The following is a 22,763-nucleotide window of genomic DNA, read 5'->3' as shown; positions in this document are numbered from 1 at the left end:
AACCCACCCTGACGAGAGGTGTAGAGCTTTCTGCGCCGGGGCTACAGCGCTGTGGTGCCAGTGTAGACACCAGGGCAATTATAGCACTGCGACTGGCCTCCGGGAGGTGTCCCACAATTCCTTTTCTTACCTTTCTGGTCATCAGTTTGAACTCTACTGCCCTGCCCTCAGGTGACCAACTGTCATTCCCACTCTGTACATTCCTTTCCAAATTTGAAAGTCCCCTTCCTGTTTGCTCGCTGAGGCGTTCAGTGGTCTCACCGCATCTTTCCAGGTGGCCAGGCCTGCTCCATGCACCAGGCGATCCCCCCTTGGAACAATTCCGAGCTGCTGGACCTCACTGGCATTTGGGGAGAGGAGGCTGTGCAGTCCCAGCTACACTCCAGCCGTAGGAATTATGATACTTACAGACAGATTTCATGATGCATGATAGAAAGGGGCCATGACCAGAACACAATGCAGTGTAGGGTAAAAGTAAAGGAGCAGTGGAATGCCTGTCACAAGGTGCAGCGGGCAAACTCCCGCTCCAGTGCTGTGCCCATGAGCTGCCGGTTCTACAAAGAGCTGGATGCGATACTTGGTGGCGACCCCACCTCCACTGTGAAGGACCCTGTGGATCCTTTGTTGGCTCGTGTGCCAGTAGAGAGTGGATCGAGCCAGGAGGAGGAAATCTTGGACAAAGAGGGGGAGGGAGACCCAGAACCAGAGGACAACTGGGAGGCAAGAGCTACATGCAGTCAAGAGCTCTTTTCTACTCCTAGCCAATCACAGCTGTCAGATCTTGGCGAAGCACAAACAGAAGAGGAGGCCCCTGGTAAATGGATCTGATTTGGGGAATTGCAGAAGCTATTTGTTGGGGGCAGGAGGGTTGCAGAAAGCAGGCCTGTCTCCCACCGCATGCCTAAGATGAGCAACGGAACAGGCTGTTGATAGACTCCTTCACTTCATGGGACTCTCCCTCAGAGATCTCCAGGAAACTCTTGTGGAGATACTCAGCAATCCGCTGCCACAGGTTCCTCAGCAGAGCTGCTTTGTTTCTTGCCCCATTAACGGTAATTTTCCCACGCCACTGTGGCATCACAGGGGTGGGGTGAGAGGCGACCATTGCTGCACACAGTCGAGCCACATAGGGGCCAGGGTGGAAGTCGCAGGCTTGGAGAAGACCATCCCTTGATTCAGTGCTCACCTTCTGCAGCAAGATATTCCATAATGATCACATCCTGTGGAAAGTGTGGGGACAGGAATGATTATCAGGCCCCCACTACAGTGCTAGCTCTCCCCAGGAGCCACATGCCCAGTGTACAGCAGGGTTTGGGAAGAGTGAGTTTACCCTACCCGTGCAGCTACTCACCATTTTGGGGGTCTTGTGGCTCATGTGTGCTTGCCTGGGGTCAGCCAGTTAGTGACAGGCGTGTGAGTACTGGCTGTGCTTTAAAGCACTGAATCAGTGTTGTCTGTGTTGCATTTAAACTTCAGAGATGACGTTGGGAGCCCACCCTCCTCCTTTGTTATCAGCGGCAGAATGGCTGTGCAGAATTAAAAGTGGCCACGAAGAACTAAGGACTTTCTCTGTGAGGTTATGATGCACTCTACTGCTGAGAAACAGGAATTGAAGGATTGGTGGGACACTAAGAAGAGAGACTGAAAGGAGAACGTGGCACACCAGAAAGAAGCCAGGGAGCGGCTTGTAAACATTATGGAGCACCAAGTGGACACACTCCAGGTGATACTAGCTCTTCAAACCAAGCAGCTCCACACCTCCCTCCCCTCCAGCTGCTGTTGCAAAACTCTTTCCCATGTGCCCCCCACACCACCACCATGCTGCTATCAACCTCCTGGCTCCACTCTCTACTCGCAGCATTCCACTTCTCCCTCCTCACAGTCCAGCACTGCGCACTCCCATTGCACTCAGCACCCATCCCTCTGCAGTTTGGCCCTGCTGAACTACAGCACCCACTGCATAGTACTCCAGAGGAGAAGGTTAGGTATGATCCCAGGACATACATAAATCTGTAGCCCTCCCGGGACCCCTCCTCCTCTTTAGACCTTCTCCTCCCCTATCCCCCTCCCTGTTGATGATTTTTTTCATCTGACTCTCTCCTCTGATTGTTGTCTTTTAATAAAAGAATTGTTTGTTTGAAAGCTATCTTTATTCTATTATGTGAAAGCAAAAAGAGCACTGCAAAGCAACATACTATTATGTTAAGGCCACTTCTTGCATCATGCACACCAATCACCTCCTAGCATTACAAGCACTGCAATCCTGAGCATAGCAACAAATATTAGTGGCTTTCAGCTTCAAATTGCGGCCTTAAGGCATCCCTGATCCTCATGGCCTTGCGCTGTACCCCTCTAATAGCCCTGGTTTCTGGCTGTTCAAACTCAGCCTCGAGGTGCTGAGCCTCTGCAGTCCAGCCCTCAGTGAAGCTTTCACCTTTCCCTTCACAAATATTATGGAGTGTACAGCACACAGCTATAAACATAGGAATATTGTCATCAGCCATGTCCACCTTCCCATACAGGCATTGCCAGCGTGCTTTTAAATGGCCAAATGCACACTAAACAATCATTCTGCACTTGCTCAGCCTGTTGCTGAACCACTCCTTGTTGCTGTCAAGTTGCCACATATATAGCTTCATAAGCCATGACATTAAGGGGTAGACGGGGTCTCCCAGGATCACAATGGGCATTTTGACTTCCCCTATGGTGATCTTCTGGTCTAGGAAGAAAGTCCCTGCTTGCAGCTTCCTGAACAGTCCAGTGTTCTAAAAAATGCGTGCGTCATGCACCTTTCCGGACCAGCCTGGGTTAATGTCTGTGAAACGCCCACAGTGATCCACAAGCACCTGGAGGACCATTGAGAAATACCCCTTGCAATTAATGTACTCAGTGACTAGGTGGTCTGATGCCAGAATTGGAATATACGTGCCATCTGTCGCCCCTCTATGGCTAGGGAAGCCCCTTTGTGCAAAGCCATCCACAATGTCACACACGTTGCCCAGAGTCATGGTCTTTCAGAGCAGGATGCTATTAATGGCCCTCTACACTTCCGTCAACACAACTCCAGTGGTGGACTTTCCCACTCTGAACTGGTTAGCAACTGATTGGTAGCAGTCTGGAGTAGCTAGCTTCCACAGTGCAATCGCCATACGCTTCTCCAATGGCAGGACAGCTCTCATTCTTGTGTCCTTGCACCACAGGGCTGGGGCAAATTCATCACACAGTCCCATGAATGTGGCTTTCCTCATGTGAAAGTTCTGCAGCCACTTTTCGTCATCCCAGACGTGCATCACAATGTCATCCCACCACTCAGTGCTTGTTTCCCGAGCCCAAAAGCAACATTCCACTATAGTCAGCACCTCTGTGAATGCCACAAGCAATCTTGTGTCATAGCTACTTCGCGTGGTGAGATCAAGGTCACACTCCTCTTGCCTTTGCAATTTAAGGAATAACTACTGTCACTCGTGACATGTTGGTCAGAGCGAGCAGCATATTGATCAGCAGTTTGGGATCCATTCCTGCAGCCCGAAAGAGGCACATAGTACACAAACCATTGAAAGATGGTGCCAAATGTGAACGGAACCACAGGGATTGCTGGCATGCGAAGCAATGCATCATGGGGCATTGGGACTGGACCAAGGATGCCCCACAAACCCCTCCATGTTCCCACAAGTCTTAATAGCAAAAGAGAAAGAGGTGCTCTGTGGGATAGTTGCCCAGAGCGCACCGCTCCAAATAGCACTGGAAGTGTGAACACACTATTGCACAGGCAGCTGTCAGTTTTCCTTCTGCGCTCTCCGAGTGGCGCTGTAACTGCCAGCGCTGTAACTTTGCCAGTTGTAGACGCTCCATAAGGCTCAATTGTTCCCAGCCCTGATCTGCATTGGGGAGAGGATGCAAGGAATCACTCCCTCTTCCCTGGCACAACAGCAATCCTTGTACTCAAGAATTGCTCCAGATTCATGCCACTGCTACTGCTAGCCTTGCTAGAGCTGTGCAGAGCAGGTCCTCACAGAGCCAAACTGCAGTAGTGATACAGAAGGGATGTTCCTATCTGCTCCTGTAGGCATTTTGCCTTCCTGAAGATACAGGCAATGCAACTCCACATTGCCCCCTACTACTAGTTCTGCTGTAATGTAACAATTGGAACCCTTAATGCCTGTGAAAAGCTTTGGTATCCTCCCACGAAACATGCTATACAAGAGAATATTGGATGGTATTGTTAAATAACAAAAGTTATTTAAGTAACTTAAAGAAATTCCATTTTAGCATTTAAAAACAAAGTAAAATATATTTTATAGCGTTAATGCCAAGAATGTAATTATACATCTAACAGACATTAATCTAATAAACGCACTGAGAACTTCCTCTTCAACCATTACAGTAGAATGGTCCCTAACCTTTGGTGCCATGCCACTTCATCCAAAACAGCTACAGCAGTTGATGGCAACGTGTTTTCTTCAGGACCTCTGAAAAATGAAATGAAAATATAAACAGGGGCCAGACCTCAGCTGGTGTAAATTGGCTTAGCGCCACTGACTCTCATAGTTATGCTGATTTACACCAGCTGAAGATCTGACATAAGATGCTGTCCTCTTCTTTATAAATTCTTGGACTCTCTGTAACAGTTTTGTGTTCATATTTGCATTTTTCAAGGTCTATTGTAAGAACCCAGTTTTAATCATCAACTGGCTCAGTAATCTACTGTCCAGAAAACAGATTAACTCAAGCACCATCTGGTCCTTCTGCTTGCATATAACCTAGGTCTTAATTACAACATGCAAAACTGCAAGGCCATTTAGTATTAAACTGTCTCGTTTGCAACTGGCCTATTAATCCATGGCTAAAAATAGCCAGATTCCCTGGCCTATTTTTAGATGAGACATTTAACTATATAATTTTTTTTCAAATAAAGAGCTAATTACTATAAAAGGTACAACTGATCTCACAGCACATGCTGCCTACTGCATACCAAATGCCAGATTCTCAGCTGGTGTAAACTGGCATATGTAGCTCCACTGATTTCAATAAAGTTATGTCAATTTGCACTAATGCAAACTGTGTGTGCACCTTGTACACATACACACACCTCTTTAACATCAGTGCTGAGCTAACAATTTGAAATGACCAATTTAGTATTTTCCATTTTGATTTACACAGATTTGCTTATTGTTAGAAACTAAATGTGCCATGCAAACATTAATCAGCATATGGATTGCTTGCAAAGTGTACTCTGCAAGCATTATTGAATAATCAATATTTGTGATGCATTTCAGTTACCTGATTGGATGGAAGTAACTCATCAAATCGGGTTTCCAGAGCAAATATGAGTACAAATTTGAAATTCATTCTAAAAATATTCTGCAGTATTGACTTAGGATTTTCCGTTTCGGCAAATTTTCTACTTAAAAACGTACATCTAGCTCATTGCCTACATTCCTGCAAACTTGCTCACTGGGACATGAAATTGACCAAAATGGACCCTGAATTTGGTAGCGTCCTGCACATGGGGTAGTCTGTGTCTCTCAAACCCCACAAAAGTGAGAACTAGGAAGTCATTTATAGTGCACATATGAAGGGCCAGATTCTACCTTCACTTAACATGAAGGAGAAGGGGAGAACTTGGGAAACAACTGACTATCTACAGCATCAAGATGAAAACAATGGTTCCAAGGCTAAGAGAAAGCTACACATTACTGATTTAGCATGGCAGAACAGTCTGATATTTTGTCATTTGAGAAGAACATCATGCTATTAAACTGTGAAATATATTTCAAATGATGTTTAATTAGAATTTCCTTTCAGAACCTCTTGCTGGCAACATCTATCTTGCTGAAAAATGGCATGTTTTGTGATGGATGGAAGCCCAATATAACACACTGAAAACCCAGTTTCCATCAATTGTAAGTATGCTACTGATTATTTATTGGATTCTCAAAGCACAAATTGGAGTTACGCCCTTGAAAATCTCTCCTGTTGACACTAAACAACAGGTCAAATTCATTCCTGGTATAATTTCACTGGCATCAGTGGATTTACACCAGAGATGAATAATATAAACACAAAGGTTCAGCTTGTTAAACTAGTAGCAAAGCAAAATGGGAACTGCCACAGATGATGTCCCTATTCACTAGACCATCCTTATGATTGCTGCAGAAATGCAAAATATGATTAACACCAGTGGTTTAGCTTGGCTAAAAACTGATCATATGAATTAACATTGCTTTTAATAGCAAAGTCTTGTGCCAGCAGCACTGAATCACATTCAAGTAAATGGGGCACCATGATGATGTCATAGTTTGCCATGAAAATCATGACCATTAAACATTCAGCCTTAATATTTCATCATAGAATTGCATATACAGTAGAACCTCAATTATGAACACCTTGGGAATGGAGGTTGTTCATATGCTTCTCTGAAATGTCTGTAATTCTGAATAAAACGTTATGTTTCTTTCAAAAGATTATAATTGAACATTGACTTAATACAGCTTGAAACTATACTATGTAGGAAAAGAAAACAATCTTAATTAAAATGAAACAAGCACAGAAACAGTTTCTTTACCTTGTCAATTTTTTTTTGTAAACTTAAGTTTAACACAGTACTGTCCTGTATGGTTTTTTTTTGGTTGGTTTTTTGATCTTGTCTCTGCTGCTGCCTGATTGTGTACTTCAAGTTCCAAATGAGGGGTGCGGTTGACCAGTCAGTTCATAACTCTGAGCTTCTACTGTACTTTCAATAAATCCTAGAAAATGTTCAAAATAGCATTTGTAAAACAAAAGAAGTTTAATCAGAGAGAAATTTCTTCAGTTACATTACCTCTCTCCCATTTCTTCTAACAGGCATTTCTTTCCATACTAATGTAATTCTAGTTCAGACTTCAAAAACACAGCATTTGAACTCATTTTAACTCTATAAACTTGCATCGTGATTTCTTGTGTGCTCTACCTGAAACAAGAGCTTTAGTCTCTTATAATCCATTCCTCCTCCCACTATGAAGGCTTAATCCTGCATATCAATCTGTTGTCATGGAAATTATTGAAATATTACAAATGTTGGGATGACTCTTCAATACAAGATCAAGCAAAAGGAAATGAATTGCAGACAAGGAAGGTCCACTTAAATGTGGCTTAAATATAAGTAAGTGAAATATACAGGAGTATTGTATACACAAATTTATCCTAGAGAATGTGTACTTATAGATTGCTTAAAGTGAAAAATCCCATCTTCAGATTGGTAATTGCAATTTAAATGCTGTCATCATAGTGCTGGCTCTTGCATAGGTTTCCATTTGTTAGTTTACAAGGACCTCTAGGGGACAGCATCCTCTGATATATTTCAGAAGCTATTTTTTATACATATAATATAGAATATCACTGTAAAAGCTTTACTCCTTATTCATCAGGTTTGGAGTCAGGGAGAGTAATTTTTTCCATCTCAGAAACTTTACCCTACTGCTTAGTCAGACACTGTTTTTATAAGGATGTAAAGAGAAATGTTGTATAATTACCTCAGCCACTAAGCCTCTTGCCTCTTAAAACAACAAATTAATCAAGTTTGAGAACTCAGCTGCTAAGGGCAGGAACCAATTAATACATATGTCAACTGCTTACGTAAATTATAAGGAAATGATGGCTTTTTTAACATTTAAGGGCTATATGCCCTAATGAGAAGGTGCAGAACGAAAGCAACTGGAGAGTCACTAGCCTCTTCCTTTCAGGTTTCCATATATTGATCCATCCTGACCAACTGTGAAAGTATCAAGGACACCATTCATCTGGGGTCAGAGGCCTGCAGCTGGCTGATTAGACTCATCTGCTGCACCTGAGAAAAGAACTGGAAATTAATCGGCTGATGCTCATAAAAGAGGGCAGCAGGAAGAGAAGGTGGGAGAGAGTAATGTCCTCTGGAAAGTTGAGGAGTCTGGGACCGTGAGCCCAATGGATTGCTACAGGAACAACTATGGTGAGGAATTGTTCCAGAAACTAAATGGACATCAGGGGGATGGTGTGAAGTCTTTTTATTACTGAGGCTCTGAGGTAAGAGTTAGGATGTTTGGGGTTGCTGAATTTACTGGGATGAGGGACAGACTTGGTAAAGGGACTACTTAGCCTACACAGACTTTGAGGGAGGAATTTGTGAGGTTTTGATTTCTTTTGTTAAGAAGGCTTGAAATAAAAACTAACCCTGTTGGAAACTGCTTCTCTGGGTTCAAAGAGTGCTTCAAGCAGAATCACCCCAGGGACTGAACTGGCTCAGCAAGAGGAGGAGGGCACTATAAGATAGATCAGTTTTTCACAGATGGTGCCTGGACAGGGTTATGGCCTGAACTCTTCCATCAAGAAAAGCTAGAGAGGAGATACTCTGATTAATGGTGAATCAGCTGCAAATGGAGAATGAAAGGAACCACTAGTTCCAGATGGCACTCCTGGACATGCAGCAGCACCTGCAGGAAGCCCAGCTGACCAAGCATGACCAGGACAGTTCCAAGTGGAAATGGCCTACTTGCTCTCACAGCAACTACTGGGATATGGGAACAACTATGGAAGGGAGGCTTGCTCTAGAGCTTCACCCAGTCTTACCTTGACCAAGGTGGGTAGCAGTATTGACCCAAAAGCTTATCTGACCATGTGTGAGCATGTCACCACCACATCGGGCTGGGAGAGGAGGTCTTGAGGTGGTGTTACTAGCCTCATACCTCACTGGAGATGCCCAAGCAGTTGATCAGGCCCTGAGTGTGAATCAGGCACAAGCTTATACAATGTTAAAGGCCACCATCATGGACCACCTTGGCTTTTCTAAAGGCTTAATGAAAGAAATTTAAATGAGAGCCATTCCTTAAGGCAGTGTGCCTCTGGGCGGTAGCTCAGCAGCTCTGGGACCTGGCTACTCAATGATTAAACCTAGAGGCTAAGACAGTGGTGGAGGTCATGGACAATATTGTCCTAGAAAAAAACCTGCACATTTCCCCTATGATGGTATAAACCTGGATTTGATGACTTTGTCCTACATCTACTGAGGAGGCAGCTGAGACAACTGAGAGGTTCTTGAAAGCTGAATTAACTAATAGTGGGACAGCCAGTCTCTGTTAGGCTGGCCCCACTTAGAATGTTGGCGAGAGACAACCTACCAACCCAGCAAGGGTTGCTGTAATGGTCCTCCTTGAGCAACTGAAACTTTACTCTCATCAGAGGACCACAGACAAAGAACAAGGGCCATTTAAGTCCCAGATTTTCAAAAGATCATCACCATCCTTTGGTGAAAGGCAAGTGGTATATTATTGCTGTGGGCAACCTGGGCATACTATTTAGGATGCCTTTGACCAAACTGTGGAGAACCCAAAGCAACTGAACTGAACTGCCCCTGAGACCCTTTGTGGTCCTGTCTAAAAATAGGGCCAGACACAGTAGAGGGATTGACAGACTCGGGGTGTGGGTAAATTCTTCTTCACCAGGACCCACTCACAGCCCTGAGAGAGAGCCATTCAGATTTCCTGCATTTATGGAGAAACTTGTATATACCCAATGGCTTCTGTCATTTTGCAGGTAGCAGATCAGATAGGGCACCTCAGAGGAGTGGCAGATCGCTTACCCTGGCCAGTGACCCAGGGATGCAACTGGAAACATCTTTGGATGCTCCTGGCACAAAAATCACTTCCCTCTATACCCAGACCCTGTTTAGATGCAAGAAAAGAACCCCTCCCCCAAAAATGCCTCCCCATCACTCAGTTTGATCTTTTAGAAGTCTCATGAGGGCACCAGGGCTCACAAAAGTAGCTAAAGAAATCTTGGAAGGAAGGACAAGCCTATGCGTGCTGGAGGCAACTCCATGGAGCCAGGAGAAAAATCTTCCGAGAAGGTAGACCCGAGGGAGGGAACATCCCCAACAACTGGTAGATTCCCCCACCCAAGGACACTACAGAGCCTCTTCCCATCCTAGACTACAGCATCCAGAGCAACTGCTTTGATGTTGTAGCAGCTCAGCATGACAGCCAGATGCTCTGGGAACGTTTCAACCAATTCACCAGTCAACAAGGTGGTCACGTGTGTACACTCACCAGTTTCCCCACTTTGAATTAGGGGATTAGATTTTATTTTTTTAACCAAGAAGAAAGACACCCCAAACTAAAGAACCCAGATTCTCAACTCCTAGTTCCCAGGCTTGCCTGATGGGAATTCCTACAGCTAGCCCATGCTCTTGCCACGTCCAGACACTTACCTAAGGTGAAAACCTCAAAGATTGTTGGCCCAATTCTTTTGGTCACAGATATATAAAGTAGCAGCTGATTTTTTGCTTATCATGCCGATTGCCAAAAAGTAGCCCCAAAATGTTGGGGCCAGGCCCTCTCATCTGCTCACTTCATTGCGACCCCTTTTGAGCAGTTAGGGATTGATGTAATAGGCCTTATGGAGAAGTGTGTGCAAGGTCACAAGTTTATATGGGAATTTATGTAATATGCAGAGGCGACTCCCTTATGAAACTCCTTTACCTTCACCCTACTGTGAGAGCTACTCCAAGTGTTTTCCAGGGCTGGCCTTCCATCAGAAGTTGTCTCTGATCAAGGTATAAACTTCATGTTTCACATGCTCCAACAAATGTGGGTACTACTGAAAGTAAAACTGCTCCATACCTCAGTCTACCAGGGTCACGTGGAGTGGTTCAAAAGGACCCTCAAGAAGGTGTTAAAACTGTTTGTGGGACCAGAGGCCAAACACTGGGACCAGCTGCTACCTTATCTTTTTGTTTGCAGTGCAGAAGAAGGTACCACAGCCTTCTCCCCTTTTGAGCTCCTTTATAGGAGGCAGCCTCAAGGAGTGTTAGATTTGGTTAGGGAGTTTCTGGTAGAGTGGGTGGGTGAACTTCCCATGTCCTCCAATATGTCATTCAAATAAGGTTAGAATACTCGTGACACTCTTCCCGAACTAACTTCTCTCAGGCCAAACAGACCTAGATGCTATATTATAATAAAGGGGCTAACGGCAGGGGATTCCAACTGGGAGACCAAGTGCTCCTACTCCTTGCTGGCTTGGAGAGCAAATTCTGGGCCAAATGGCAGGGCCATTATGAAGTGCTCTGTGAGGTGGGACCAGTACATTATGAAATTTACTGCCTGGGCCAGCAAAAACATAAGCCTATTTATAACGTAAATCTGTTTTTAAACCCTGAAAGGTTTGGGAAAGCCTCTTCACCCAGTCAGAGGAGAGAGAAAAGGAGCTTGTGCCTCAGCTCCCTAAAATGGCTGAAATTGGCATAGAGGCTGTATCAGTTGGGGAGGAGCAGTCTAATGGGCAGAGAAGGCACACAAACAACCTCCTGATAGCTTACAAAGAAACGGTCTTGGTGACTTGCCACATCCACAGAGGGCCAGAGGCCAAGTCCATTTGGAAGTCATATCAAATCTGAGAAGATATAAAACCCATGTTCGTTCAGGAAGTACAAGAAATGTTAAGATTGGAAGTAATTGAGGAGTCCCATAGCACCTGGTATAGTCCAGTGGTTTTGGTATCAAAACTGGATGGGACTGTCATATATTTGCAGATTTCCATCAGATAAATGCCATTTCTGAACTTGATGCATATCAGATTCCTCAAATCAATGATCTGATGTATTGCCTTGGTCAAGTCCACTTATCACAACAGTAGATCTAATTAAGAGCCACTGGCAAATTCACCTTACTCCTGAGGAAAATATGCCTTTTCTACTTTGGTAGGCCTGTTACCATGTCCTTTAGATTGCACAGGGCCACACAGCCACCTTTCAAAAGCTGATGACCCGGATGATATGGCCCCACCATCACTATGCTGTGGCCTACCTAGACGATATAGTGGTCAACAGTCAAGACTGGCCCACCAACCTCCAGAACCTAGCAGCCATCCTTCAAGCCTACAAGAGGCAAATTTAATAGCAAACCCAAAGAAGTGTAAGATGGGAAAATGGACGATGAAATATTTGAGATCTAATAGGGAACAGTAAAGTACAACCCCTGGTTGAGGGCCTTGCAAACACCCCTATATCAAGAACTAAAAAAGCAGATCTGGGTCTTTCTAGACCTAGTAGGGAACTATAGAAGATTTTTGCTGCCTTTCCTTATGAGGCAGATCTCTTAAAACCTTGTTTAAAAAAAAAAAATCAATCCCTCAACAAGATACATGATAGTGTGATCAAACATTTCAGAAAATTAAACAGGTTCTATAAAAAAAGCCACTATTGGACTAGAGTGAATGAACGTGTTGTGCTATGGAAGGCCTTAAAGGGCGTAAGTATCCCTACCACTCTGCTGGACTTGATTAGAGAGCTGCATAATGGAAGGACTGCCCATGTTCATCTGGGGAACAGGATGTCAGTGCCTTTTTAATTCAGTATCTGGTGTTGTGCAGGGTTGTGTTTTGGCCCCTGCACTCTTGGGCAATGGATTTCATAATGCAGCATTCTGTCAGGTCCATAAGCATTGAGATCGGTGATCTCTCGCTCACAGACCCTTGCCCATGCTGATGATGATACTCTTAGTACAGAGCCCTGACAGGTTTCATGAGGCACTCCAGCATATGGAGCAGGAGTCAGCTAAGACTGGTCTCCATGTTTCGTGGTCAAAGACAAAACTGCAAAATCTAGGACTGGGTCCATCCGTGACTCCAGTTTCTTTGAACAATTAAACGGTCGAATCAGTTTCCAGCTTTTGATATCTCAGTTCTATACTTACCAGCTCCTCCAAGTCTCACGTGGAGGCTCTTCATCGGATTGGCACTGCAGCATCTGCCACGGTCCATTTACAACAGGTAAAGATCAACATCATCTTATTATGACAACCAAGTTCAGGATTTATTTGAGATGTATCCTTCCCATACAGTTGTATGGTTGTGAAACATGGACACTATACTACACAGACTGGACAAAGCTGAAGACAAAATGTCCACTTCATATACTGGGCATATAGTGGAATGACTTCATCTGTAATGCAGATGTTTATGGTCACTCAGGTATACAGATTATTGGGGCCATCATCCACAGGTAGTGCCTCATGCTTTTTGGACATGTCGCAAGGATGCCACAAGATATTTCACCGAATGCCGTTCTACAAGTGGCTTGTAATATCTGGGATAAAATTCCACCAAGCTACGGGTGGAGGTGGCCCAGAGACAGAACCCCTATTACATGGGTTCATCAACTCTGTTCCTATGTTGGACTCTCAGGCCGTCATAAAACCTTTGTGGTTGTGCAGGAACAGACCAAATGGCAAACAATCGCTACAGTCAACTGTCTGGCTAAGTGTTGAAAAAGTAGCATTGCACAGCCCTGATTTCTCTCAAGAATTCATCCTACAAATGCCTCTCACGGTGCCATAGTGCAGTGCTATCCCAAACCTTTCATGTATAAGAGCATACTATTCTTAATGAGTAGAAAACTTGGACCAGGAAACCTGGTACTCTCCTCGAGAAGGAATACTGTATACACTGGGCTGCAGAGGCGCTGAGATACCACCTATATGTGGTAACTGCCCTAGCAGGCCCTAAGGGATACCATTCTTCTGGAGCCAGAGGCCTGCAGTTGGCTGGCTGGCTGGCTGATTAGCCTCGGCTGCTGCATTAGTGAAATGAGCTGGAACTTAATTGGCAGATCCTCATAAAAGAGGGCAGAAGAAACAGGAGGGAGAGATGACAATATGATCCAGAAAGTTGAGGGGCCAGGCAATTACAGGTGCAATACTAAATAATACTCTTAAATTTTTAATACCAGAGAGGACTATAATGACTTCCTGCATAACATAGGCCATAGAACCTCACCTAATACTTTTTATTGGTTAGTTTTGTCTAGAAAAACATACAACTACTCAGTAATTTTTTTTATTTCAGGAGAAAACCAACTCACACAATACTTATTGCCTACACAGTTCAGTAATCTGTGTTTCTAGATACTATAATAAAAACTAAAATAATTCCTTCAGACCCTTTTTACCAATTATGTCTAATCTGTCCTACTTATCAATAATCAAAGAAATTTGACAAATACAATAGTTGGTCATATGCAGGTGCATGTAACATCAAATTTATGGTAACTAAGTATTTAACTCTGATTACAAGTGAACAAAGCATACACACAGCTGGGCCTTAATCCTACCGTGCATTCAACAGGGGTGGCTATCTGGGCACATGAGGTATTCACTGCAAGACTAGAACCTGTTTTCATTTTCCCATAACAAGAACAACTCATGTTGTCTGAAAAAAGGCTTCTCACTTTGGACAATTTTCTTTTCCATTATTATCAATTCATTTCTCACCTGGTAGTAGTTGCTAGATAAGTGGCAGCTTCTCAAGGGAGAAGGGACGACAGGTCTGGTACCCGAAGGTAGGGAAGAACCAGCTAGCAGGGCTGCTGGACACACGCAGGAGACAGAGTGAGGGGCTAGGCTGCACAGAGCTGTGCCAAGGGCAGGAACTCTCAGCCGCAGTCCATGGACGTCGGGGGCTCCCACCCGCAAACCCCCTCCACATCCCAGCGCGCCCTCGTTCTGGAGCCCCAACCCCTTCCCAGAGCTCCTCCCGCTCTGCCCAAGCCCCGCCCCTCACTATACCTTGCTGTGAAGCCCCGCCCCTTCACAAAACCCCGCCCCTCGCTGGGGTTAGTACTACTCTGAAGCCCGGCCCCATTGCGGCGCCCCTCCCGACTCTGCACGCGATGCCTCGTTAACGCCTGCGCAGTGAGATTTCTCCTTCCGCGGCGCCCCTTCTTTTTAGGGTGAGGGTGCACGCCTTCCGGAAGTGACGAATGCGCTAACGTCAGAGGCCGGAAGTGCCCGTCTGGAGGGTAAACAACGAGCTGACTCAGGAAGAAGCTGCTGGAGTGGGGAGTCGCCTCCATCTTTAACGCGTCGGAGTCCGCCGCTGCCTAGGAGATGGGGAGCGTCCTGGGCCTGTGCTCCATGGCGAGCTGGGTAATGTGGGCCGCGGCGCGGGGCGCGGTAATCCCCGGCCCCTGCGGGGGCCTCCAGTTCTGCCTCCGCCAGCTGCGCCTGGCCCCAGAGCTCCCGCCCCATTGTCCCCATGGAGCCTTTGCCGGGGCTTTGCCCAGACGGGATTTAATTCCCCAAAGCGGCGCTGCCGCCCTAGCGGAGCCGATTGTCGCTGCAGGGCCGCGCTCCCTGCCCCGCCGTTACACTCCCCTTCAGCCCTTGTTACTCCGGATCGTCTCCCTCACTGCCTCCCGGCTCAACTCGGCGTCTCAGGCGGCCACATGCTGGTCTCGTCGGCTTGGGTCTCGGCTTAACTGGCCTGGCCGTTGATACCGCTTGTCAGGAGATAGGAACATTTACTGCCCAGGAAAATGTGCTGGTTTTTCTTCAGATCCGCAAAAATAGTGAAAATGTAACTGATACTAGTATTGAGTTTCACAGTGTTCTTCACCCTTAGTGTGGGTACCCTGCAAAAATACTACCTCCATCTTGTTGAAATTAGACATGTCTAGTTCTTTCTTCATGGCTTACTTAGCAGCAACTGCATCCTCTGTAGCATCTCTCTCACCAAGACACTTTGGTTACTGCAGCACAGGCTACAATGATATCTCCTGTCTGTGTATGTATCCAAAGAAGTGAGCTGTAGCACACGAAAGCTTATGCTGAAATAAATTTGGTAGTCTCTAAGGTGCTACAAGTACTCCTGTTCTTTTTGCGCTACTCTGAAACCAGTCTACAATGATGTCACCATCATACTGAGCGTTGTTTAGTGCTGGAAATTAATCCTCATTACTCAAAAATATGCTATTTAAAAACAACTCTGCTTAAGACTTAAAACTCTGTGGAAAAATACATTAACTATTACAACTCCTCTGCATGGGAAAGGTTTTTTTTTCTTAAGATATCACCGGCTTACTAATTATTTTGAAGTCATTCTGTGTACCACTGCTGTTTAGTTGCTGTGCAAATAGGTAGAATAGGGAACAAGAGCGGTTTTGGAGATCTCGGGTACATATTTTTCAAAATCAATGGGACATAGTGTCCTGAGTAACTTAGGTGCATTTAAAAAAACTTTACACCTTGTTTTGAGTGAGATACTGTTGGTTTAAAAACAAAAAATTTGATGTACAGAATTCCATTTTCATTCTGTTTTCTGAAAAAAGTAAATATGTGCTAAGTGTAGAAATAAAGCTAGTGAAGATGAAGGAAATACAGTAACTGTAATGAGTTTCTTTGTAGCCCTTAAGCAATTGTAATATGATCTCTGTTATAAACACATAATTTGCATGTCTTCACTTTCACTTTTAAAGCCCTTCACAGCCTATCCCTACCCTCCCTATGTTCTTATTCAGTTTCAAAAGCTCAGCTCCCACTGCTGATTGACCAATGATGCCAACCTCCATTGCCTGCTTGTTAAATTTTCAAACAAGCACCTTCGTATTTTCTCCCATGCTCCCTTTCACACTTTGGATGAGCTCCCTGTAAATGGCTGCAAAACTAATTCATTATCCCTCTTCAAATCCTTTCTTAAAACTCTCCTTTACTGTGCTGCTTGCAAAAAACTTGACAGTGTTTAGGCTGCTGGTATGCTGAGACCACTGCCTGTTATGCTGACCAGTATTGTCTCGCTGTTTCCTTGTATTGCCTCGTTGGTTTGTTTGTATCCATCTGGAGTCTCTTGTCTTATACATAGATTGTAAGTTCTTTGAGGTAGGGACAGTCTTTTTGTTCTGTTTATACAGTACCTAGCACAGTGCAGTCCTGGTTCATGACTGGTTTTCACAGGTACTATGATGCTACAACAATAAATACAGTAGAACCTAAGAGTTACAAACACAGAGTTGCGAACTGACCAGTCAACCACACACCTCATTTGGAACCAGAAATATGCAGTCAGGCAGCAGCAGAGAAACTCCCTGCTTCCTTCCCCTCCCCGCTTCCTTCCCCTCCGCTCCTCCCCCCGCCCCAAAAAGCAGGTACAGTATTATGTTAAATGTAAACAACTAAAAAAGGTAAAGCTGCATTTTTCTTCTGCGTAGTAAAGCTGTATTAAGTTAATGTTCAGTTGTAAACATCTTGAAAGAACAACCAAAACATTTTGTTCAAAGTTATGAACATTTCAGAGTTATGAAAACATCCATTCTCAAGGTGTTCATAACTCTGAGGGTCTACTGTAATACGTATGAGAAATGTGCCTGGAAATCTGTGATGTGCATGTGTAACTGCCATGAATGCAAGCATGAACAATGTCAGGACATGATTTTTCAGAGTGAAGTTGTGGCCAAAAGTCATGATTTAAAAAAAACGAAAGCATCTGTCTGTGTGATAGTCAGGCATTAGGACTCAGGGACAAGGAGAAAATTGTTCTTTATTTATGCTACTGCTTTACACTTTTGCATCCTTAGTTAGGGGCAAGCCGCAGCAGTCACTTGAGCACTGGGTGAGTATCTTATGACAAAGGATTCTAATTTTCTGTGATAAAAAGCCCCAAATTCTCCAATTAAAAAACCCCCATAAACATCCATGTTTTTCTGTGATTAAAATGAACTTTAGTTCTCCATGCCACAATATGTGTAGGTATTGATTGAGCACAATATTTTCTTGGTATATAGTAGAACTTGGTTTATCCAAGTGTCCATTATCTGTCTCTCTCTATTAACTGAAACATAGTGACATAGAGCTGGCAGTGGCTGGTGTTCGGGCAGTCAGTATTCACCCACAAAAACTCATGCTCCAATACATCTGTTAGTCTATAAAGTGCCAAAGAACTCTTTGCCACTTTTACATTGAATAAGTGACACTGGTACTTTCAGTAAAATTTAGTTAATTGTTAATGTTTTTATTTTTTCACAAAATATGAAAACTAAAGATTCTCTTACAAACAAAAATTCCACTTTTTTCCATGGCAAATAGATTTCTAGGATCCCTGCTTATGACCCAGGGCTTCATCAAAGCAGTGATCCTTGCACAGATTGTCCATGCAGCGAGTCCCTAGCAGCAGCTGGTGAAGCAATTCCTTTTCTGCCAAGCCCACCATTCGGCCCATCAACAGCCAAAAATCTTGGAAAAGGGATTAGGTGCAAATGACTCAGATATGGAAAAAATAATCTGGGTTATGGTTGTTGTTTGAGGAACACGTTGTTTTGGGAGCCTCATGTAGGGAAAGGTTAAGATCTATGTTAGAGCATCCTTGGTAGTCTATCGATCCGATGATGACAAATCTGAGCAAATCATCTATTGTTGGTCTCATGGTGTGCCTTCTGATGGCTATACAAGCCAATTCTAGAGGTGCACATTTTGCTGCAGAGGGTGCATGGGAAGTTCGCAGTCAATGGGTTGTGCGCTGCTGGTGCTGTGTGACGTCGTTCACGTGCCTCTTGTAGATGCAGTCAGCGGTCTTCCCCAAAGGCGATGCAGGTGTTTCTGACTGTTGCACGCCACTGTGTTCTGTCGCTGGCGACGTCCTCAAGGTCCCTGGGTTTGATACTGCTATACTGCAGATTGGCTTTGGTGGTGTCCTTGTAATGTTTTTGTGGACGACCTATATGCTGGATGCCCTGGGAGAGCTCACCATAGAGAAGCTGGCGGGGGATTCTGTTGGCATCTATGCGGATGACATGACTGGTCCAATGTAGCTGTGACTTCATGATCATCATTTCAATGCTTGTCATCTGGGATCTCTCGAGGACCTCAACATTGGGCACTTTGTCTTGCCAGCAGATCTTCATGATGTTGCAAAGGCAACGCATGTGGAATGCTTCAAGCTGCTTGATGTGATGCCTATATAGTGTCCATGTTTCACACCTGTACAGAGGAGATGAAAGAACAGGAGCTCTGTTAGAGCATCAAGTGGTGGCTATATAGCTTAAGTCAGTGTTTGTCATACCCTATCATAGTTACCAATCTGTTGCCTGCCACGTGCCCAAACACATTTTGAGCTGTAGATTTTAGTGGAAAAATCAATAGCAGAAGCAAAAGGTTATTGCAGCCTTTTATGTGCGCAAGTGGAGGGGAAATGGACTAGGATTGTGCTCTCTAAGTGCTGTAACTCTCCTGTGGCTTTATTTATACTCTTTGGAAGGTGTATCTGTAGTAGAGTACGGTGGGTACGTCTACACTGCACGATTATTTCGAATTAGCTTAAACCGATATTACAAAACAGATCTAATAAAATCAGTTTAGCGTGTCCACAGTGGGATCCCGAAATCGATTGTTTGCGTCCATGGTCCAAAGCTACCATCGATTTCAGGAGCAGTGCACTGTGGGTAGCTGTTCCTCAGCTATCCCATAGTTCCCACTTCCGTGTTGAGAGCACAGTGCCTGATGGGGCAGAAAACATTGCCCCGGGTGGTGCTGGGTACAGCCTCACCCCTCCCTTTGTGAAGGCAGCAGACAACCCTTTGGCGCCTTTTTCGCGGAGTGCATTGAGCAAACGCCATAGCACAGCAATCTTTCCCTTTTTTTTTTCACGTGGTGGTGGGGGGAAATAAACTGAGGAGCTGTTCCCTGAACCACGCCAGACACTGTGTTTGAACCTACAGACATTTGGAGCTCAGCCAAGAATGCAAATAATTTTCAGAGACTGCTGTGGACTGTGGGATAGCTGGAGTCCTCAGTACCCCCTCCCTCCCTTCATGAGCGTCCATTTGAGTCTCTGGCTTCCCGTTACGCTTGTCACGCAGCGCTGTGTATCCTGGAGTTTTTTATTCAAACGCTTTGGCATTTCGTGTTCTGTAACGGAGCTGGATACAACAGATTTGTCTCCCCATACAGCGATCAGACCTAGTATCTCCCGTACGGTCTATGCTGGAGCTCTTTTTCGATTTCAAACTGCATCGCCAGCCGTGCTGATCAGAGCTCCACGCTGGGCAAGCAGGAAATGTAATTCAAAAGTTCGCGGGGCTTTTCCTGTTTACCTGCCCGCTGCATCCGAGTTCAGATTGCTGTCCAGAGCGGTCAGTGCTGCACTCTGGGATGCCGCCCGGAGGCCAATAACGTCGATTTCCGTCCACATGAACCCTAATCCGAGTTATCACTATCGAATTTAGCGCTACTCCTCTCGTTTGGGAGGAGTTCCGAAATCGATTTAAGGAGCCGTTTAACTCGATATTAATGATGACGTCGTGTGAACGGATACAGCGTTAAATCGGTATATCGGCCATTAAACCGATTTAAAGTCGCAGTGTAGACCTGGCCTGTGATAGCTCTTGGCTGCTCCAACTTTGAAGAACAGCAAATACAGATGAAGAGGGTAAAAAAGATTGGAGATGACCACAAGACCACAGGAAACACTGAGCTAGCATTGAGTGATTCTGATATCAGTAACCTAACATTTCCACTGAAAACTACATGACCCCCAAAGTTTAGATATTAATCACCCGCCTGCACTACCTACCATAGACTAAAACAATGTTATTCCGTTTTAACTAAATTATGAAGAAAACTACATTTAAAAAGAAAAAATCTTGGGGTGATCCATATTCCTAGATATTACTTTCAATTGTTATCTAATTGACATTCACTTGTGCAATCCCAACCGCATTTAATGCAATCTGTGGGTGGGAGAATGGTGCTAAGAGGCAAAATGTTATAGGTTTAAATAAGAAAATATGTATTATTTCATTGTAAGAGCAAACTGCATCCAGATGTGCTAAAGCAATGAGTGAGTTATTTTGTCCTCACTTATAACACTTTTTTTCTCAAGATATTGTCAAAGGTAGAAAGGAATACTGTACAACTGAAAATACTTGCTAGATATGAACTAATTATGGGTGTATTCCATTTTTGTTTTACTCTTGGATTTTTGAATCCTTTTTATATTGTGCAAGTTAATCAAGTAATTAGGAATTACCTGATGTGTCTTGATTTGAATAGCTGTCAAACTCCGTCAATAAGCAACATATTTTTAAGAGAAGGATTGGACCATTTTATTTCTATTACAGAAGTGCTGAGAAATCTCTGTAACTGGTATGCATAGCCCTTAAACTTTAATGTACAGGCATATAGAAACTGACAGTCCTTCCCCAAAATATGAATGTATAAATAAAAAACCCCCTAGAACAGCAAAATGTTAAACAGATTTCACAGGCAGAGATTTCCTTAGCTAAATAAGAACTGACCATCGTGCAACATTTAGGGCCTCCTCTGCACCAAAATAACCCCAAACCTGTGAACTTTCTCCCAAAGAAGTTAACTAGTGTCCTTGGAAAACAGAAGTAATCTGCATTTGTGCGTTGATGTAGACTTTAACATTTACAGTGGTAGGTTTTAGTGTAGAAACCTAATCCCTTGGAACATTCACTGGGCTAGACAAAACAATGTAACATGCAACAGGGAATTATCTTGCATTGATAAGGAGATGGGCTAGATTTTTCCATCACTTAAAATCCACACATCCTGCGTAAATCTTTGAATAATGTAATAAACAGCTCATAATTGTTTAAAGTAAACTGTTCTATAATGTATCTTTCTTCCAGATACCATGTTTATGTGGAAGTGCCCCATGTCTGCTGTGCCGATGCTGCCCCATTGGAAACAACTCCACCATAACTAGGTTGATTTATGCTTTCATCTTGCTCCTTGGAGTGAGTGTTGCCTGTGTCATGCTAATGCCAGGAATGGAGGAACAGCTGAAGAAGGTCATTACTTTTCTGATTTCATGTTTTGGTAGAACAGGTGTTGCAAAATAGTTAAGTCACATACTTTCATGGTGTCATGCTTCATGCTGTGAAGTACTTGCATTGCTACTAGTAAACATGCTTGTAATATTACTTGGAGTCATCAGATAACCTTACAAGTTCTATTAAGTATAAGCAGCTGAATCTTAGAAGAAGTGCAGTGTTAATTGGTATGCAGTTGTCATGTAAGCAGCAGCCTTCAGAAGTAAAGTTGAGTCTCTTGAATTACTACTTAGGTCCAAGCGCTGCTCCAACACAACACATTTGTATGCAGAATAATAAATTTTCTGGATTCATTGTTTTCTACTTGCTAAATTTTAGCTTTTAAATCTGAGACTATATAAGGTGACATCATTTTTCTTAGGTGACACAATTTTGCTAATGGGAATAAGTAATTTGTACTGCAATTAATTCAACTGATTAAAAGAATTGTGACTTTTCTAATATGGCTTGCTAGTCATGTATTGAACAGACTGCTGTAATTACATCAGAGGTCCCCACACCGGGGCACCCCTCCCCTGGCTCCTGGGTGCGTGTGAAGGAACATTTTGGGGGCATGGTGGGGCCTGGGCCAACCCCCATGGGGAATTGGGGAGGGAGCAACATTCAGCCCCGCCCCTGGTTCCCGGCCCTGCACCTGTCCCTGGCCCTAGCCTTCACCTGGCTCTCCTCCTGGCCCCAGCCCAGCCGCAGTCTGTGACTCCATTCCCGGCCAAGGCTGTGTCCAAACAGACCTAAGAATTTCTGCCTTTTGTTTTGTTTCATTATCATCATCATAGTTGTCATCAGAAATGTATGCGACTCTGGGGCTGTTATTAGTGGTGTTTCAGACCAGCAAATGGAACTTAAGTTCCTTTGTGAGTCCCAAAAAATTGATGGTGGCTCAGTTGTGTTGTTTGAATTCTGTTGGTTGTGTGTGTGTGTGATTTTTAGTAAGTTTGTTTTATAATTCTAACCCACACATTAAATTAATTATCAGAGGGGTAGCCGTGTTAGCCTGGATCTGTAAAAGCAGCAGAGAATCCTGTGGCACCTTATAGACTAACAGACGTTTTGGAGCATGAGCTTTCGTGGGTAAATACCCACTTCATCAGATGCATGGAGTGAAAATTTCCAGGGGCAGGTATATATATGCTAG

The 22,763-nt window shown here is 44.2% G+C and overlaps 2 protein-coding genes across 2 annotated transcripts in view; one reads left to right on the top strand and one right to left on the bottom strand.

Moving 5' to 3' along the window:
* Positions 1-14,456, bottom strand: part of PKIB (cAMP-dependent protein kinase inhibitor beta) — a 155,359-nt gene extending 140,903 nt beyond the window's left edge. The window contains exon 1 of the mRNA XM_075063909.1: positions 14,277-14,456. The gene's annotated coding sequence lies outside the window, so the exon portion shown is untranslated. The remainder of the gene's footprint in view (positions 1-14,276) is intronic.
* Positions 14,457-14,631: 175 nt separating this feature from the next.
* The window catches only part of SERINC1 (serine incorporator 1), a 22,647-nt gene continuing 14,515 nt past the window's right edge, over positions 14,632-22,763 (top strand). Inside the window, exons 1-2 of the mRNA XM_032762333.2 lie at positions 14,632-14,930; positions 21,425-21,586. Coding sequence (XP_032618224.1) covers positions 14,892-14,930; positions 21,425-21,586 — 201 coding nt within the window. The 5' untranslated portion in view covers positions 14,632-14,891. The remainder of the gene's footprint in view (positions 14,931-21,424; positions 21,587-22,763) is intronic.

This window comes from Chelonoidis abingdonii, chromosome 3 (assembly GCF_003597395.2).
Source record: "Chelonoidis abingdonii isolate Lonesome George chromosome 3, CheloAbing_2.0, whole genome shotgun sequence".
In the NCBI taxonomy this organism is placed as follows: Eukaryota; Metazoa; Chordata; order Testudines; family Testudinidae; genus Chelonoidis; species Chelonoidis abingdonii.
This window is presented reverse-complemented; position numbering and strand designations above follow the sequence as displayed.